Source organism: Cyprinodon tularosa, unplaced genomic scaffold, assembly GCF_016077235.1.
Source record: "Cyprinodon tularosa strain WSP-4 unplaced genomic scaffold, ASM1607723v1 ctg33, whole genome shotgun sequence".
Classification (NCBI taxonomy): Eukaryota; Metazoa; Chordata; class Actinopteri; order Cyprinodontiformes; family Cyprinodontidae; genus Cyprinodon; species Cyprinodon tularosa.
The window spans coordinates 437135-457569 of record NW_024039041.1 but is presented as its reverse complement, the minus strand read 5'-3'; the positions used below and the strand labels follow the sequence as shown (position 1 = coordinate 457569).

Here is a 20435-nt window from a genome sequence, read left to right as displayed (position 1 = left end):
TTGCTGTAGGATTGTTTTTAATCACTGAATACTTTTAGCGTTTAAAAACCTGTGGACTTTCTTTGAATGCATTTAGGATCCTAGATAATAACTGAGATTTTTTAAGAAAATCTGAATTTTGCAACATTTGTCTTTGCATATAGTTTATTTTATCTTCAGTGCAGCAATTTCTTAAAAATTTTAATAGTTTTTTGTGTGCATGTGTGGACACTGTTGAATCATAGTAAATGTGGATGTGAGGCACTCTGAGTAACCAGAGGTGATGTAATATTGCCTCTATAGGGGCCTGTGTGTGTGTGTGTGTGTGTGTGTGTGTGTGTGTGTGTGTGTGTGTGTGTGTGTGTGTGCGTCATCTCTGTGGTTCTGTGCCACCAGTTTGACCCTGCGCCTCTATTCAGCATGTTACAATAGGTCATTTATTTTCTGTGTAGTTTCAAAGTTTCAAAGAACGCTGCTTGGGGAAAAAATAGAACTTGTAATCCTATTTTTTATTTTATTTTTTTTATTAAGGGATAACCAGCTCAAAAGCTAAAGCATTTGAATATGTTAAAACGAATTGTCGGAGCAACAGGTCAGTTTAAGCTCTGTTTTTGAGAATGTACAGAGCCACATTGCACACATATTCCTCCCTAAAACAGATATTTAAAAGAAAAAGATGTTTGACTTTTAGTTTACATTTAGATAGAGCTTTAGTTGAGGGGGAGAACTCTGATGATATTTTCTTTTGGTTTGTGTAGAATGGATGTCTGGACATTGAGAAAGATTAGGTAGGAGCTTAGCTTTAGCATGACCACTAAAAAAAACCACCACAAGGAGGTTCTTAGTGTTTTTTTTCTTTCTCCTAAATCTGGCCCGCTTTGTCCTTACCCTGTTCTTTTAAATTACAAATATAAGTAGAAAAAGACCTAACAAACTAAAGGACATGGTTTTAAAAAAAAAATAAAAAATTGGCAGAACTAAAGCTCAGTTTTTTTAAGGATTTTCCTCAAAATTGGCACCTTTATTCCCACATATAGTTTCCCCCCCTCTTTTAGAATTATGTTGACTCTTTAAAAAAGCATGTATTTATTTTTTTGCTAATTATTCGTCCTCTGTCCACTTTGTATTTATAAAATGGTACATGTGAGTCCTTAAAAAGTCTTAAAAGGCATTGAATTCTTCAAAATAAAACTAAGGCCTTAATTGGTAATAAAATGTCTTAAATCAGTCTTTCGTAGGTCTTAATTTTTTAAAACATCATAAATAGGATTAGTTTTATTACGATTTATTTGTGTAATCTAAATAAAAACGTTAAAATTGTCTTTTTTTTTTTTTTATAAAAAAAAAAAAAATGGCTCGCCATTATTGTTTCCGTCCCGATAGCGGAACCAATAAAAGTGTTGTTGCGGCCGGGACATTTGGGAGATGCACCATTAACTTTTTGTCTGGAAAATATGAGCAAGTGTAGATGTAACGAAAATTGGCTATCCAGCCAAGAGTTTTCTCCATGGCTAAACCATACATGAGGCACAATGTATTTTGTGCAAGAAGCCATTCAAGCTCGGAACGATGAGAATTAAGGCAGTGGAGTCGCACATGCGACCCATGAAACACAAAGCGTCAAAATCAAGTTACCGAGAAACAGCCGGTATTTCTCCGTTTTGTTCCACCCTTGTCTCTGCAACGCCTCCACTTATCACCAAATCAAACATACTAAGAAAACCATACAAAGAAAAATAGCTGCAAAAAAGACTTGGCAATGGTTATGTTGTGGCTTTAAAATTGATAAGTTTTGTTCCCTGCTAAAACAAAGTTTGTGAATTCGGTTAAATAATTGTTAAAATATATCTGTCATTTGTTTGTTTTAGCTTTCTTCCTGTATGGGAAGCTTTTCAAAATTTTAAACATTGGTGCAGTGGTTTATGTTAAAATAAACCTTTGGGTTAAGTTGTCGCAAGCTGGTTTTTCTTGTGAATTTGGTCTTAAATTTTTATTTCAAGTGGGATTAAAAAGTCTTAAAAAGTCTTGAATTTAACTTGCCTTATGCTGTAGAAACCCTGTATAATGTGGAGGTACAGTATACTCACCATGGTGCTAGTTATTGCTTTGGGTTGGTTTTGATCATTGGAGATCACGTCTTAATTGAATCATGAAGTTATACAAGTCTCTAAAAATATTTTTGTTTTGCATTTTGAAAGCTACGGTTTAGATAGTCTTTTTTTTTTTTACAGTGTAAATATGAGGGTAGAAAAATAGCTCACAATGTTCTTTGTCTTCATACAGGTTGACTGTGAAAGCAGATAGAAAACCTATAAAATTATATTTTATTGCAAGGTGTCAAATTTTTTGTTTTTATTTATTAAATAATTTTTTTGACTTTATTATGGTAAAGAAAAAAATGATCATGATCTATAGTCCTTAAACTAGCACTGCAGTATATTTTCAGGTTTGCAGTCCATTTGCCTTCACTAGAAACGGCGATCACGGTTAAAGTTGCATTTAGGTTTTATTTCCCATTTGTCTTGCTTTATGCCTTAGTGCATTTCTTATAAACTTTTCATTCTAAGCTGGAATCCTACATTTACAATATTCTGATGACCACAAGAAAAATGGAAAAAGAGATTATGTGCATTTTTGTTCAGGCTGAGAAAGATTATCCTAGCGCTGCTATAGAAACGCTAAGGGTTTTGTTTTGACTCTGTCAATGTTATCGCCAATCTGCTGGCTCAGCAGAGATATTATAATTTGTTGAAACAATAAAGCGGATTTTTCTTTTTTTGTCTCTTAAATTTGTGACTCAGTATCCAAAATAGTGAAACGGATATCTCTATTTTAGATTGGCTTGATTCCTCACTCTGCTTATAATGTGTCTATCTTGCTTAATACTCAATCATCCCCTTATTTCATTTTAAACTTCTACTCATTTATTTAGAAAAACAGAAGTTAATGTGCTGGTCTTTATTATTCAATTTAGATTTTTTTTGTAGATCAGAAACTTATTCTAACCTAAATCTATTGTATGACGTTGTAGAATGGTCCTTCAACTTAAAGACATATGGGTATATAAAATTATAATTCCTTTCACTTTAGATTGCTTATTTTCCCTTCAGCCAAGTTTTTTTTTTTGTCATTTAACCCTTTAAAAACAATTGTATCATATTTGATACATGAGCTTTTGAGGACTTTGCATCATCAGTTTGATGTTGCTGATTTTAAAAACCCTAACTTACACAATCAAACAAATGTAATGAACAGGAAACGTCTATATTATTCTACAGAAATGCCTAATGTATCAAAATTGATTCAAATAAATGATCTAATTTAACTTATACAATATATATATATATATATATATATATATATATATATATATATATATATATATATATATATATATATATATATATATATATATTCTTTCATTTTTCAGAGTTCAATGACAACTCTAAATAAAAAAATAAATAATTTTCTTTCATTTATTTCTTGGTGCAGGGCTTTAAAGGGTTAATGTCAATTCATAAAGGAAGGGTGGAATTTCACAATATCTTATATTACCTGTTCAAAGGATTAAAGAAGAACAACAAAGAGGACTCATATTCACAACCCCATTGGGTGCCTAATAGAAGCTTTAGAAGTATAAGTATAGTACTATATTACTATATTATTATACATAAGTATAATATTATATGCATACTTTTTTCTCCCCCAAATGTTGATCTACTGGGTCTGTAACATTTGAATCAAGTGCTGTTTTCTTTTTAAACATACATTTTCTCAGAGTCTTAAAAGACAATGGAAATAAGACTCAGATGGTCTATTTATTTTATCCCAGTAGCGTCCACAGGCTGTCAGATTACACAGGTTAATGAAGGATTCTTAGTCCATAATTTTAATGAGGAGTTAAGGAAACTGTTTGCAGTGAGGATGTGTGGTTGCAGATACAGAGGGGTGTGGCTGGTCTACTTTACAATTTGGATGAATGGAAGAACAACTACTGTGAATGCCTGGGTTATTATTCAGAGCAGTTATTGCACCACCCAACCATCAACAAAAAGACACATAAAAAAACTATTAGGATGTGTGTGAACATGCATTATAGCGCGGGAGGACATTTTAATAAAGAATGAGCCTTTTTTTATAATTATTGCTGCATTTTTAATCAGTTTTATCCTAAAGGAATCTATTCAAAAAAGTGCCTTCTGTTATTCTATATTTATTTTTCTGTGTCCACGGTCTCATAGAGCCGTCCATTCAATGTCCTGAAGGGTTTGGGGTTCATGAATGGAAAAAAAAGCATGGCCTGTCTCCGTTGGTGACTTTAAATCTTTTTTTTGTGCTGCTAAACATACTCTGCATCATGAAGTCATCTTGCTGAAGGGGTTTCTCACTGAAGGGCCAGACTGAGACCCACAGCTCTAATAGTGATGACTCTGCAGCAGAGCTGCTTTGCAGATAATGTGCAACTTGTAAGCTAAGCATTTATGCTGATGGGGTATCCGACTTTGATTACAAGCAGTTTTATCTGGAGACATCTATTGACAGATGCTTTAACAAGCTTAGCTGGAGAAATAGGATGCCTCTCAGACTTAAGGTGCACTTGTAATGATTAAAAATCATTATATTACCAAACAAAAATATATAGCCACTCTCCTGATTTTAATGGCTCCGCCTGTAATGGCTGAATTTACACATTACAACTCTACATATTTTATTTTTATTTTACAGGCAGTTTTTCTTTTTTTCCTTTTCTTGTGGAACATGTTTTAGCTAGAAGATTTTAACGCTCAAGTTATTACTAAATAAAAACCCTGAAATTCGACTAGGATCAAGAAAAGATGAATCGGATCTGGGATAAAAGAAAAAAACTTTCTGAAATTTCTGTTGAAATAAAAAATTTCTGATTGATAGAACAGATACGTTTTGCTACTCAAGTTTTTCTGAAAGTTTTTCCTTTTTTCACTTTCTCTTTTCAATCCATTACTACACGTCTGAATATCTATGCATGATAGCAACAGTGTCAGATTTCCCACACACATTGCTCATCAATAAAGGTGTTTTGGATTGATTTATACTGACTTGGATTTGCAACCACACTCCCTAATATGAACATTTTACCTTTCACTGCTGTGGTTTTTACTCACTAAATCAGGTATGTTTTATATCCTAGAGAAATTAACCGTTTCAGCTTGAAACAGGCATTAACTGTAGCTGGATAGTCATTCTAAGGTGAAACAAGTCCTTTCCACTGCCTATTACAAAATACGCATCTTGAGTAATGAACATTATGTAATGCTTAATCTTTGAACACCTCATGACATCACCCAAAAGTTTTAGTCGTGCTCGCAGATTTGTTTTATAGTGGCTTAAGGAGAATTAAGTGAATATTTTAACCCCACGTTGGGCATTATGAGCAACGTGGCCTACAAAGCAGTCCTGTCCAGGAAGCTGTGGTGAGAAACTTGTGAAAGGGAAACATTTCTTTAAAGTTATAAACCATAAAAAAGATAAAAGTAATAAAATACTCTTCCCCTATTCATTTCAGCATTAAAATATAGGCTGATTCTTTGCTATATACATTTACATCATTCCACCTCTGTGCTTTAGTTAAGTCATTATAGCTATCCTTTTAGTATTCCAGCACACAAACCAAAGATGAACCCCTTTAGATCAGTCTTCCTCTTGCTGAAAAAACAACTGTATCTCCTGTCTCAAAGGCTTGTTTCTCCCTGAGCTACTTTTAGTGTGTTGATAAAGTGATAAATTAGACAGCTATGCCAGCATTACCTCAGCTCTGCTGCTTTCCAGGCACACAGACACTGAGACGACCCACGTACTGGCACAGACGACAACAAAGCTTTAAATCTGTCTGAAGAGCCAAGTTCTGGCAGTTTGTTTTTTTATGTGTCTGCATACCCATGCATTGCAGTGACAGTTTTATTTTTATATATATATATTTTTTTATCTCTGACTTCATATCAATCTAGCAACGAGCTTTTTCTGCATCTACATTTGGTTTCTATTCTATTCCCTCTGATTTTTCTTTTTCAATCTTTATTCTCTTCTTATAAATGATTTATTATAAGGCCTAATCAAAAGCTATATGTGTTTTCCGTTGCATTAAAATCAGTGTTGCAATCTCCAAATATGAATTACTTGTGAATAATGGAGTAATGACTTGTCTGTAGCAGGGAGCATGTTATACATTTTAACTTGGATTGCTTTGTTTTTCCTCCAACAGAAAGAGATTCAGGCCATGAGCCAGTGCCACCACCCCAACATTGTTTCTTACTACACATCCTTTGTTGTGAAGGATGAACTGTGGCTGGTTATGAAGCTGCTCAGTGGGGGTGAGTGCATACAATTTGTCTTTAGAGTTTCCTTCCCTGCTAATCTGCCAAAATCCTTACCTCTTTCTTTCACAAACAAAGTGGCAAGATTATAAACGGGCATTGTGCTGATGGAAAATAAATGTATTTCAATAACAGGATAAGGGCGGTTTGTTTCATCTCGCTGGTCGTTATTCCTCTCGATATTCTTCTGGTGAAGATAGGGTGGCACCCAGAGGAGCGGGTGGACTTGGTGCCTGTGATTTACCTGTTAATACAGGGATTGTGACGCCACAGATTTTCATTGTTTTCCCCTCTGAGATGCAGCTCTCTGTGGTCTTTAACTCGTTCCAGCGCTAATGACAGTGCAGAGGTAATAACAGCCCACATGGCAACCATGTGGCAGTGCTGCAATTACCAAGTAAAAGGAGCACGAAGAGGAGGCCACCATAACGTACCGATCATCCAAAGCAGACGTTTACATCTACTTACATTTTTTTTTCTCTTTTATTTATAGAATTAAAATAAAAAAAAGCATCACCTGTTGTAATTGTGTTTTTCTGTCAGCGTGTATTTTCCAGATTTGTTGGAGCTAGTACAGACAGGTCTTTCTCTTATCTTGCATACAGTACTGTATAAAAAATTTAGTCTCTTGCACAAGTATTGATGCCTTGTCTCTTGTGGTTTTTACACACGTGCTTTTGTTCCAAGCACAAAGTTTAATGTATGTTTTTGTTCTCTTATGTCATAGGGCAATGCAAAGTAGTGCATAATAATGAAGCACAACTAAAATCACGTCCATATGAAATACTACAGTTTGGTCTGCCATATTTAATCCAACAAAATACTTTTAAAGTTTGTAAGTCTACCTCTACAAAAAGAAAACAAAAGGTTCAAGGCCCCTCATTGTACGACTCTGCATCTGTCTGTGATGACTGCATCCTGCTCTAACGGCTCATGCCCAGGTGGTGTGCCAGGCTTACACAGAGGGCAGTTGCTTGCAGCTGGGCTCAGGGCGCCATGCCCGCCAAGCGACGCTTGAGCAGACAGTCAGCCTCGCAGCAGGGGCAGACGCAACTTAAGATGGCCTTGTTCCCTCTCGTCCCTGTTAAACAGAAGCTCTTGATGTTGAGCTTTATTGAGTGGAGTAATTAAACGATAGCCGTGCCGACGTCTGCCATGGAAACAGACCTCATTGAGGTTGAGTTTATAGAGCATCACTCCACAGGGTAGAGCATACCAGACTAGAACGAGAGCAGCTCTTGTCTGATTGTCTGGGCTGATGAAGCACAAGAAAGCGCCCACCCTTAACCCTCATCCCAGCTTTTTTTTTTTTTTTTTTTTTAAGCAGCCCAACGGTTGATCAGACAATGCCAAGTCTTTTTTTTTTTTTTTATATTATTATTATGAGAATGGCACCAGACTGCATTCTTACTTCTGATGTACTTGAGCTTTCCACGGAAAACTTTATTAAAGTAACACAAAATCAAGCATTTCAAAAGAGGACTGCATAACCCTGCACTGTTTGAATTTTTACCCAAGATTATCTGTCATTATCTCCCCCATAGAGACTGATCAAGATGCATACACTTCCTAGAGATATCAAGGACTTCCCTCTTTACCTGCCACCCCTTCTACAGATGTTATTTGGATTGCTTTTTGAAAGCAGTTCCATAATAATGTATTGAAATCCTCTGCTCTTTATAAAGTAAAAATTCCAACCTGTTAGCTTTAATGGGAACCAGCCGTTTGATTACTGTACAAAGTAACTGATCCATAACTGTTCATACTGATCCATAACCATGTGTTGAAGCATAAAGAGGGAGATGTGGCAGTAAATAGAATCATTCTATTTGTCTGATCTGCATCGACTGGCGACAGACCAGTCAGAGTAAAGAAGCCATAGTTTTTCCTTTATAAAACTAACAATACCAAAGACTTACTAGGCCATGCTGGTGACTCTCTGGTGTAGATGTTGTTACTTTTTGAAGAAAAAAATTGAATTCAATCTTTTTTTTTATTGTATCTCTGGTTCATTCAGGCAGTAAGATGATAAGAGAGAGCAAGACTTTCAATGGATAACAGGAAGACAAAGATATTGCATTGATGTTTCTCTGTTTTGTTCCTCTTGAGCTTTCAGTCTTGTCATGTTGCAAGAATAGATAAGGAAATCTTAAGGGTCTAGATCTTGACAATAGACATAGAGATTTCTATTTTTATAATTCTAGCCATCCCAACTGGGATAATATTGCATAAACAATGTGAAAAAAAAATGTTAACTCTATATTCATGTTGTTTTTTCTTTAAATAAAACTGTTTAATGGTGACTACTTTCTCTAATGAATAACCAATAAAGACTTGGGTCAGGAAATCTAGAATAAAATATCTCCAATGCTCTTCTTGTATCTTAAATTAGAATCAACAGTTTTAGGTGTCACAAAATATAAAGATCTGAAAAGATCTTGCAAAAAGCTGTGATCCAAGCATCTCTACCCGTGTCACAAGTTGTGCAATACTCATTTTGCACATTTTAGCTGTATTCATTCAACAAATGGGTTCAATGTTATATATGTTTTCATATGTTTTCATAACTGAAAACATATGCCTCGTGCAAATGTGCCACAGGTGGTTTAACACCATTTTCCATTTCTGGTGCTTTATCTCCAGATGATAATTAAAAGGAAAGTGAAAAACATGGAATCAGATTTTAAATTAAGAAACATGTTTAAGGTCGGTTTATTTTTTAAGGAGGAATTTAGAATTATGCAGACCACGAAGCAAGGATTTAAACCTGTTAGATGTTGTGTAACCACAGTTTGTGGCTGTGGTTTGGCTGTCTTCTCAACAATATTCTCCTAAATTGATCAAAAAAAATTAACATTTTTAAACTTTGACCCAGCAAAGAATGCAGCTCCGATAGAGGCTTCCTTCAATCTGAGCCCACAGTGATATTTTTACACCCTCCAGGCTTGCTGCAGTTCCTCCAATGCCCCACCCTCACTTTCCTCCTACAGCTTCACTTGGCATTCCACTAAAGCTTTCAGCGCAGTTGGCACCAGGTTTCATGTCCTTCATCTACTTCCTCACCCCCCCGATTCTCCCATCCTCTCCCTTTGTCTCCCAGCTGCTGCTCTATTTAAAAGAACAAAACAGCTAGAAGGTGATGTTCCCTGTTGCAGTTTGTTTAAAATTCAAAGGCGGCGATATATTTGCCTAATCCTGTGTGTAACTGAACCTATGATTTGGCATTTTCCGGAGTATTTGCATGCTCTTTGGAGCTCTGCCCTGTCAGGACTTAATTTACTTGCTGTGATTTGTATAAACTCTTCCTGAAGGGTTTTAGAAAGGCAGCTTTCAAATTAGTCTTACGGGTGTCTTGCCTTACCCATGCTGAATGGACCTTTGCACCGTTAACCCGTCAGTATGTGTCAGCTCGCTGAATCAACCTAATGAGGCATGATACGTTCGATCAGATGAGTTTAATTTGAAGAGGGCTGACAAGGCTGGCATTTAGTGAGAATCCAAAGCCTGCGTCATGCTGTGTGTGCTTCTGAGCACATTTCCTGGTGCCAGCCGCTGGAAAGGAGACTCTGCTTGTTTACAGCCAGTCAGGAAAAAAAGTGTTTGGCCAGCAGGATAGGTCTTTATTTACAGTACCCTGTAAAAGTATGAATGCTTTTCACATTTTGTCTCCTTACAGCTGAAAGACTTAAACGTATAATAATGGTTCTGTGATAAGCCAAGTCAAAGTAAGGTGTTATTATAAAGTAAAGCAAGATGATGCATGGTTTGAACGTTTTTGCACTCAGATCTGAAAGCATTGTGTATTCAGTCTGTTTGCTTTTATTAGGGGTTTCCTGACGCAACCTTTTTATTTCTGACATAACGATATTAGAGCTTTCAAATCGGACAGACGCTGATACGGACGCGATATGGTATCAGCATGAATCATAAATACCTTTAATGCTTGTTTTTTAGTGTGAAATGATAAAAAAGGCTAGATCAAATAGCTAACAACATCAGTTATCTTATTTCTCATTCACCAAAGAGTTGCATAAACTTTAAACAAAAGTGGATAGAAGCCAAGTGTTTCTATTATTTTCGCAGATTTCAGACGAACTGTAAACAGTTCTCTTCAGGGTTTTAGTTATTCTGGTACCTGCAGTTTGTACCACATACCTGAAAAACATTAACATCTACTTGACATCTACCAGCTGCCACAAACGGTAGCAGCGGGCCTGAGGCAGCTGCTGCTGGGGATTCCCAATGACAGCGCAGCTGCGTTTTAAGGCGGGATCGCAATCGTGATTAACTGACTGCACAGACGATGTTTTTAGGTGGACTGTCTAGCGAAAATGAAGCTGCAACGTTTTGATTTGAGCAGCTTTTTTTGCTCAAATCGCAGTGTGAACGTAGCATTTGACTTTCAGATTGATTGAATTAACCCACGAAACATAATATTGTACAAAAAACTGTCATGTCTTCCTTATAAAATTCCACATCTACTGAGGCACACAAACTTCCCATAAGCAGGACAAAAGCAGTGTTGGAACGGAGACAAAAAGTTTGCTGCAATCCACCTTAAAATCTAGAAAATGGTGTTTCAGAGAGATTTTCTGGGTGACAATACCCCCGGACCCCCCTATGCCACCCAAAGCCTAAAGATTTGATACACAAAGGTGTACACCCTATGAAATATTCCTAGCTAAAAGCCTGGTTCTCTTCCATAAAAAAAAAAAACGAATTTTGGAACACGAGAGAAGGCATCACTCTCTGCCACAAGTGAAGGAGTTTAAATATCTAGGTATCTTATGAATGATGGATGCAGCAGGAGATGGAGTGACACATCGGGGCTTCATGTGCACTGATGCCTGCGCCTCTTAGCTTTATTCTATGGTTAAGAAAGGAATGAGTTGCCGAACAGCATTCCGACCCTTTACTGTTGGTTAATATGGAAATATGCACAAAAAGAAGGCCCTAGGTAAAACATTTGTATAAATAGTTTTAAACATGTTCTTCCACATTTTGATTACTTACAATTTGGTTTATCAGCACAACCTGAGCAAGATAAGGGATCTGTTTGCAGGAAACTGTAACATTTCCTCAGCTTTTCTTTGTCTCTGGCTCAGTGGTTGATAAATCATTAAGAATTCATTAAACTCCCCTTTGGCCCCTCTTGTTTTTCTGCTGCTCTGCAGTAACACTAACTGTTATCCAGGTATCATGGCAGCTCTGTAAGGCAAAAAGATCCTAAAATATTTAAAGAAAGTTCAGATCTTTAAACACTGAGCCAGACATTGCTATTTTCCTGGGATTTTTGTTTTTCTTTTTTCACCTCTGGACCATTTCCAGGTCCTGTTTAGCTGTGCTGTAGCTAAACTTGTGCACAAAAGAGAGGCAGACAGACGGAGCAGCAGTGTGATGTTGATGCAGTTGTCTTACTGGTGAACAATAAAGCTTGTCAAGCAAGTCACATTCATTTCAACTTCTCTGCTTTGTCTGTATTCAACTATGTCGCACACTTTTCTGTCAAACCAAACGCAAATAATGGACCTCTCATCAGAGGGCTCCCATTTGTTTGCTTGGAAAGGTGCACAAAAGAATTGGCAAACGGACTTATCAGCGTGAGTTCTCCTTTGTGACGCTGGAGCCAGACTGGGAGAGACGTAGTGACCTGTCTCTTTGGGCCAGGTTTAGTCAGCAGAGACCCCCCCACCCCCTGACTCTGCATTCAGGGAAGACAAAGCCGCCAGTTTGATTTGTAATCACTTTAACCTGAAACCCTGCAGATTTTATGTCATTCATTTCTATCTTTTTAACATTGTTTGTTATAATCTCATTATAAAGATGTTATAATAAACTCAAATGTAGAAATTAGAAACCTTAACACCTCCACAGTTTTTAACCATAATCTGGACATACAAAAATTAACCAAAATATAGAATCTTTATACACCAATAAATAAGCATGATAAACCAAGAAGTTTGCTGGATGGATGCTGTTCTGTCGGCATATCTACCATAATCTCGATAAAATATTTTTCATTAGTTGATAATCACTTATAATTTCCAAATTTGGAAGCATAAATATGATGATTGTTTGGCTTCGAGGGCCAAAGTTACCGTAAGATTTTAATGTCAGCGGAAAATAAGGTGTTTATAATTGAATCTAGCCTTTAGAAAAATGTATGAAAATGTGTGGTGATCTTTTTCTTTTTCTCATGTCCAAATGGAAAAGTTACAAAGCTGTTTACAATGAAAAGGTCAAAAGTTTTTCCTCCTAAATAATCAGATTACTTGGAATGTGGGAGAGGGCAGTTTTGTCAATCTCAAATTGAATTTTTACGACAGGATTATGGATTAATCTTCTGAGTCATCTTAAATGACTTTTTCATCTCTCATTGATGTGTATTTTTTTTCATTTTCTAAAGGTCTATTCAGCAATTTAATCCAAGAAAAACACGTTTCCAAAGTTTAGCCATATTTTTGTCTTGTCTGTTTGCTAGGTTCAGTGCTGGACGTGATCAAGCACATTATCTCACGCGGCGAGCACAAGAACGGCGTCCTGGACGAGGCCAGCATAGCCACCGTGTTGAAAGACGTGCTCGAGGGATTGGAGTACCTACACAAGAACGGGCAAATCCACAGGTAGGCCCTTTGCAGCAGTAAAAGAAAACTAATATAAGGGTTATGGAGGAGATTAAATCTTCTGGCTCTGTTGCTCCTTAAGTATGGTGCAAAAACATTGATTTATGGGTAATTAAACCAACTTTAACATGAGGCAGCTCCCCCACCATAAGAGGTGTTGGATATGATCTATCGTTTGTTGAATAAAGAAAAAAAATCCTGTTCTAATTTGGAGGAAAGGCAACGCTTTTTTTTAGACAATATAATAAATGAAAATAGTTTGCCATTTTTTGAATGATTTTATCTATGGCCAATTTAACAAATAACAGTATTTTGCATTCGCACTTTTTTCAATTCAACTTTGTTTGTTTTTAACATATCATCTTAGTGAAATAATATGTTCCTTAAAATAAATGAAATAATGTTATTTTCTGGCCTGAAAAAATATGCTTTGCCAGTAAATAATTTCATCTTCCGATACACTTGGCCAGTGAGTCAAAAAGTTAATTTCGGATTCTGGATCCTTGTATCTGTGTTTATGGCAATAAGCTGGCCTCGGGGCAAATACAACAATTATAGACAAAAATAAAACAGCCGTGTTGTTGCCCTTTTAGGAACTCATTAGAAAAATGTCAGAAGATCGCGGCTTTATTAGATCTTATCCTCAGGCTCTAATGTGATTCGTGAGAAAGAAAAGTTAAGGTTGTCCCATAGAAGGAAAATAATGTATGTTCTTGCCGAGGAGGGGGCTGTCTCAGTGAACGTGTCACTGGGTGTTTAATGTCATTTGGAGATCTAGAGGATGAGGAGAGGGCTCTGGGACTGTGGATCCATGAGAACAAGGACAGCAAGGAAATGTCACACGACTTCTTCCACCCGTCACCGGACAGCTGAAAAGCAATTAGAGCCTCACTGACCGAGGTTCAGACTCGGCTGCAGGCATTTACCACAAGACAGTGAAGCGTTCCACCTCCTTTTTCTCAGCAGCTTGGAAAGTCTTTACCAGGGACCGAAATGTTTACAACAGGTGGACATTATATCACATGAGAAATGCCAGATTTCTTTTCCAGTTAAAAAAGTCTCCCCTTCACACCTGAACTGGAATTTTGAATTTAAATTGCAGTCTTGCAAAAGTGCTGATGCTAGCATTATTTCATACATCAACAAACATCAGTTCTATAATGATTTAAGATGACTTCAGATATTTTTCGAACCCCTATCCACCCACACCTGTAGCACAGAACCGAGACCAGACCCATTATATGTGCGGCTGTCCTTCGTTAAAACCCCAACAGTTCACGGACCAGTAATTACAAACTGTACACACAATCACTTATTTTTATTAGGTGCTTTAAGCCAAAAGATTCTTTATTTTTGTAGCTTCAGCTGAATGCAGAGGTCCAAACACATTGCCTGATGCCTGCACTGCTCTCTCAGATGACCGGGGTAAACAAGCCGAATGCACAAGGACTTTCCCTCTCACAAGCGCAAACTCACACATGTGCATCACTTTTTGCCGTGCATATAAAACATCAGGTAAAACAAGCCTCTTTCAAAACAACTGTTCAATTTCACCGGGAATTAAACAAATAAAGTTAAAAGTAGGATTCATGACTTATTGAGTGCAATATATAACTATTTCAGAAGCATTCACTTCCTGCTCTAAAAATACTTTAGAGCTCAATTTAACTTATTCCAATGTCACTGCTTATTTCATTAGTCACTGATATTGCAGGAAAATATTGTGATGTGTTGTGAAACTCGTACAAGTCATTCACTCTGAAATTCAAATCTCCAAAGAAGAGCAGCATGTAAAGAAACAATGTTAAAAAATATCCGTAAGAGCTTCCATTTGCAGTTATCCTGAAACCATGTAAGGAACACAGCAGACATTTGGTAGGAACAGATTCCAGTCACATAAAAACATGAAAATTTTTGGCTTGCATACAAAGGTCTGTGTGGGACTGAAAACTAACGTTGCGTATCTCCATTCTCAATGCAAAACACAGTGGTGGCAGCATCATGATGTGGCAATTGAGTTCCTCACAAGAACAGAGATGGCAGGAAGATGACTCAAGCTAAATACATGGCAATCCCAGAAGAAAATTTTTTTTTAAAGACTTGAGCTGGAGAGAATATTCACCCTCCTGCAGTACAACGACCCAAAGCCCAGATGTAAATCCACTCTAAGGTTTGTAGGAAGACCTTGAAACACATGTATCCAGATGCTCCAGATCTAATTTCACTATAAGCAAGCTATTTGGCTATGAAATAAGGATACAAGTGTCAGTCTTTTGATGAGCAGAGGTAGTTGAAAAGGAAGTTTAAAAAAACGAAAAATAGCTTCCAGCTGTAATGGGAATGAAACTTGACAGAGCTGGGCTGAATACAAATGCATAAAACTCTCATTTGTAACTATATGCAACGCATACAATCCTATTAAAACATTTGTAGGTGCCAAATTTTAAAACGTACTAATTTTGTAGAGAAATCTGCCTAAAAGAGATTTGAAAAGCAAATGAGAGATATTTGCTGTGTGTTAGAGGACATGCTTTAGATGTGTCTATTTTCTCAGTTAATAGCTATGGGAATGAAATTCAGCAGTATGGAAAAAGCTATCAAAATGTAGTTCCAGGGGAAAGATAATATGCGGGCCATAAGGGTATTCTTAAACAGGGGCGAGGATGGAAAAGGTTATTTTATTCCTATATATGGCCCACAGAGCATCCAATAAAGCCTCTTTTACAGCTCTGTTAGGAACACAGTGAGCCTGGCACTGAGATGTAATGTCTTAGGAGTTGACCCATTGGTGCTGCAAGGTGCATGGCTGCCAGATGAAAATGATAAATCTCCTAGACAGTTTCATACCATGGCTGTTCCCACCTGGCTGCTAGCCGGCTAATATATCAGTATGTCATAACTTTATGAGGGCAGGATTTGTGTACTGTTCAATATCCACTTCCCTATTTCAGAAAAAAATGGAAGATTTTGATTTAATTTGCCTCTGCACATTAAAATCAAGTCCGTGTAACAGTGATTGTTAAGGCAATTTAAAGCAGAGTTATAGGATTGTTTTTCCAACTCATCTAGTGAGGCTTTATCTTGAACTTATATGGTGCACTGTGTCAGCGAACCTCCTCCTCCATCCTCCTCTTCGTCTTGTGTGAATGTTAATGAATGCCTGCACTCTGCAGCCTTTCTCAGAGCATTACGATCTGCTGCAGTGAACCATGGCGTCTATGGCTTTTAAATGAGGGCACAAAGATTGCATTGATCACTCCTCATAGATTGCTTTTTTCCCCACATATAATGATAAAGGATATTAAAGCAGAGATGCACCTTAAAATAGCAGTTTGTATCTGAAATATACATTTTCTTGAAAGTAATTTTAACAGGCTGTAAAGACGCATATTGCCCTTGCACTGGATGGTCTAAAAAAGATTAATAATAATAAAAAAAAATGGATTAAAAAACTGTTTGTGGTCAATAAATCCAAGTTAATCTTAACCTCAGAACTTCCGTACAAGTACTTTATGCTTTTGCTTGATAAATTATGGAGTGATGATTTTTCTGCCAAAATGATGTGTACAAAAATGCATGTTGCGCACACACATAAATCATGTTGCACTCAAATAAATTACAAACTCTTATCTAATGTCACACACAAATAAAACCTTTTTTTTCAATCTGTCCTTAAATGTTGCACACACACAAAAAATTAGTTTTACAAACCGGAGTCTAACATTGCACTTAAAATATAATTTGTAAATTGTCCCCGAGTGCAAAACGATCTCTGCTCGCGTACGAGACAATTCTTCACACTCCGCGGTAAGTTTCTGCCAAAAGTCACGTGAAACCTGGAGAATTGTCATTCTGACTAACCGACAGCAGGAGGCGCCATACAATCAAAACAAGTGAAACTTGTGGGTGTTACATCGAGCTGCGTTTCCCCATCAGATACGGTTTCCCCTGCATCTCCGCACAGCGCAAGTGGCACGAAGCCTATATGAAAGGGAGAAATCTGGATGGATGGATGGATGGATGGATGGATGGATGGATGGATGGATGGATGGATGGATGGATGGATGGATGGATGGATGGATGGATGTTTCGTATGCAAGCAGAGATCATTTTGTTCCAAGGGCGTAGGTTTGATTTGAACTTTGGTGGGGACACTATTGGTCTGGTGTCATTGGTGCTGCAATATGCGTGCCCTTTTTTATGCTCGATGTGAGCATCCGTACTGATAAGACGAATTCATTGTTAAAAGAGAAAAGCATCATTTTGCTACATTAATAAAAAATTGTATAATCACTACACTCATTAGATGCTGTTTATCAATGTTTGAAGTATCACTGGCTCTGATGAATGTGGAATTAGGACTGTTTTCCACTTTGTAAATGGTTTCATTTGCATGACTAATAGAGAAGGTAAATACAGTATTTTCTTTTGAAGATATACAATTGTGCAGAGTTAAACCCCACTCTTATATTTTACCTACTATGCTCTCTCTGTATCAAGCAAAATAATACATTCATTAAAATATTAACTTCACTATAAAAGTTGAACATCTGGGCTCTAGTTACTCTGTATAGCCCATTTCATGTATTTTATCTAGGGCTGAAAAAATGTATCGTATTAATTTATTATTTCAATAATCGTCAACTAATTTAGTATGTGATTAATCATTAACTGGAGAATGGAGACTATAAAACATAATATAAATGTAAAATAAATGTCCCTTTCCCCTATAGAGCAATCAACTTAGATCAGTAATTATACCAAAATTGTAAAAATACAATATATATATATAAGATTAAAAAAAAATTTTTGTCTGTCAATATTCTCCATCCAGAACTCCTCATGTGGAAATATTTTAGTTTCACCTGGTTTATTTAGACATCACCTGAAGCACTGAAGGGCAGCTGCTTCACCTACAAGCTGCCCTGCATCATTATTACTGGATATCTGTGTTTCCTATAATCATATAATGTATAAGTGCAATTTTAATAGTAAAGGATTAAATGTTACACAACCTTTTATCATTGTCCTATATTGCTTACTGTCTGACTGTTTAAATAGCTCCTTACTGTATGTCTATTTTCTTTTTTAGTGGAATCATTTACAAACACAACACTAAGAGTGAGCCTAAGTGTATTCAAATATAAAATAATTTTTAACAATTATAAAAGACAATATAACACTATCTTATCTGTAATTTAACATTATCCAAAATAAACACCCAGATTCAAGCATTTTTACCAGACATTAATGTTTGTACTAATTTACTTAGACTGTGTGGAAATCTATGTAAGATAAAATCAATGTTTATATTCTTCCTTTGTTTGTTATTGTCTTTATCCTATTTCTAGAAGTATAAATAGTCAATAAAATAGAACTATTATTATGTGGAACCCTAATTATGCTTTTTAAATGAAAAACAGCAGATGATTAGCCACCATTTCTTGTTGTTGTACTCTATAAGAGAAATAACGCCTGCTAATAATTATACCTGAACTTTCTCAAAGAGTCATAAAAAATGAAAACAGTAATAGCAACTAAATATTGGGAAAAAGGAAACCCTCACATTTTCTTTTTTAGTTGGCTGTGGATAAGAATCGAACAGCCTTTATTTGCCCATTTTGTGTCTTCAGAAATCCTGGCTGACTCAGAATATTTCGCTTTATAAAAGAAAAAAAAAGGTTTTTGTTTTTTAGTGTACATGATATTCATTTTTTTTAATTGGGACTTGTTTTGTAGCCTAATATTTATTGTAGTAACCGCTGCATTCTAGTGTGAATACATTTTCAATTTTGTGCTCCAAGCACGCCAGGACTAGAAAACAGCCAATCAGAGAGAGAGAAGGCGGAACCTAAGGCAGTACAACCAATGAGAGTGGAGTTAAACAGTGCAGCACAGCGCTGCGCTGCTACGTGAAAGGGACAGGCTAGAGCAGGCAGAGGAGCTGCGAGAGGAAAAGAAGCCTCTGCTGCAACAACTACTGCTGTAAATTATAAACATGTTGCTCACATCCAATTATTGGTCGGGACAATTAGGTCGGTTCAAAACTTTGGTAGGGACATGTCCCTATGGTCCCTATGCAAACCTACGCCCATGTTTTGTTCTCAAGGACAATTTACAAATTATATTTTCAGTGCAATGTTAGAGTCCGGTTTGTAAAACTAATTTTTGTGTGTGTGCAATATTTAAAGCTACAGTGTGTAATAATTACAGGGAGATACAGTCAGAAATGTAATATATTATACATAACTATGTTATTTATCATCATCTACGAGCTCAGCCTTTTAACCATAATATTTGCGTTGCCTTAGAATTCGTTATTTATAATTACATAGGAGCAGGTCTCGCAGCCATGGAGGCAGACATCTTTGCGCTACGGCAGCGCAGAGCCAACAAACTAGCGATTGCGAGATCGCCCATTACGTTCAAAAGTAACTACGGCAAGTTGAGAGAGATGAACTGAGACGGTACTGAACTCTCTGGGGTGGGTGGGGGGGTGTTCATGTTGCTCCGGTCTGCAGACTGGACGTTGGATGTCGCTAAAAGTTACACACTGTAGCTTTAAGGACTGTTTGGAAAAAAAGCTTTATTTGTGTGTGACATTACAGTAGATGAGAGTGTGTAACACAAGTTTTATTTGTGAACAATAAGATTTATTTGAGTGCAACATGTTTATTTGTGAGTGATAAGATTTGTTAGTGTGAAACATGCTTTATGCATTTGCAACATGGTTTATGTGTGTGTGCAACATGCATTTTTGTGCACAACGTTTTTGCAGAAAAATCACTCCACAATAAATGCAGTGTGTATTTGGCTTACATGTAGTGTTTTGACAGCTGTTGATGGTTGGGTCCCACCTGATTCTGACCATAGATACCTCATCAGTCTGACATATTTAAAATTCCCAAATAGCTTGTCTTTTTTTTTTTCTCTTGAATACTTTAACATCCACCTTACATTGCAAGTAGAACAGCTAATCTTGCTCCCAGACCTGTTAATTTAAGTCTGCTTGATTTTAGTCAAAAAGATTTGTCAAAAGGTTTAAACGGAAGCTTTGTTCTCCATCCATGTTCAGAAAATGGTCTCTTTGAATAGCACCTCACCACTACTAAAAAGCTACCTTTGGTTGTCATTCACATACAGCCTTCGGGTGATTCCACTGTTTGGAGAAAAGATTTGTTTTTCATTTTATCACCAGTCATTTAGATTTAAACAAAAAGGTTCTCCAGTCTCTATATCGCTATTTTTCATTTATTTAAAATGTATTCAGGACAAGCTGAAAACTGTTAGAATATAACTTTAAGTTTCATTAATTTATCTATACTTTGTTTTGATAAGCATTATCTGACCCCAGAAATGCCTTTAAACTGTAGGATGTTTCCTCTTCAAACCCTTTTTTTGGAGCAGCTTCCTAAATAACCCGATGCCCTGTATTTGGGTTGTACTTGTTGCAGAGGGCCGAATATCCAGAGAGTGCAAAAAG

General features: G+C 36.6%; 1 protein-coding gene across 1 annotated transcript in view; it reads left to right on the top strand.

Annotated features, from left to right (window-relative positions):
- oxsr1b (oxidative stress responsive kinase 1b) overlaps positions 1 to 20435 on the top strand; it is a 62645-nt gene that overhangs the window by 21302 nt on the left and 20908 nt on the right. Inside the window, exons 3-4 of the mRNA XM_038293711.1 lie at positions 6218 to 6326; positions 12811 to 12952. Of these exons, the coding sequence (XP_038149639.1) occupies positions 6218 to 6326; positions 12811 to 12952 (251 nt within the window). The remainder of the gene's footprint in view (positions 1 to 6217; positions 6327 to 12810; positions 12953 to 20435) is intronic.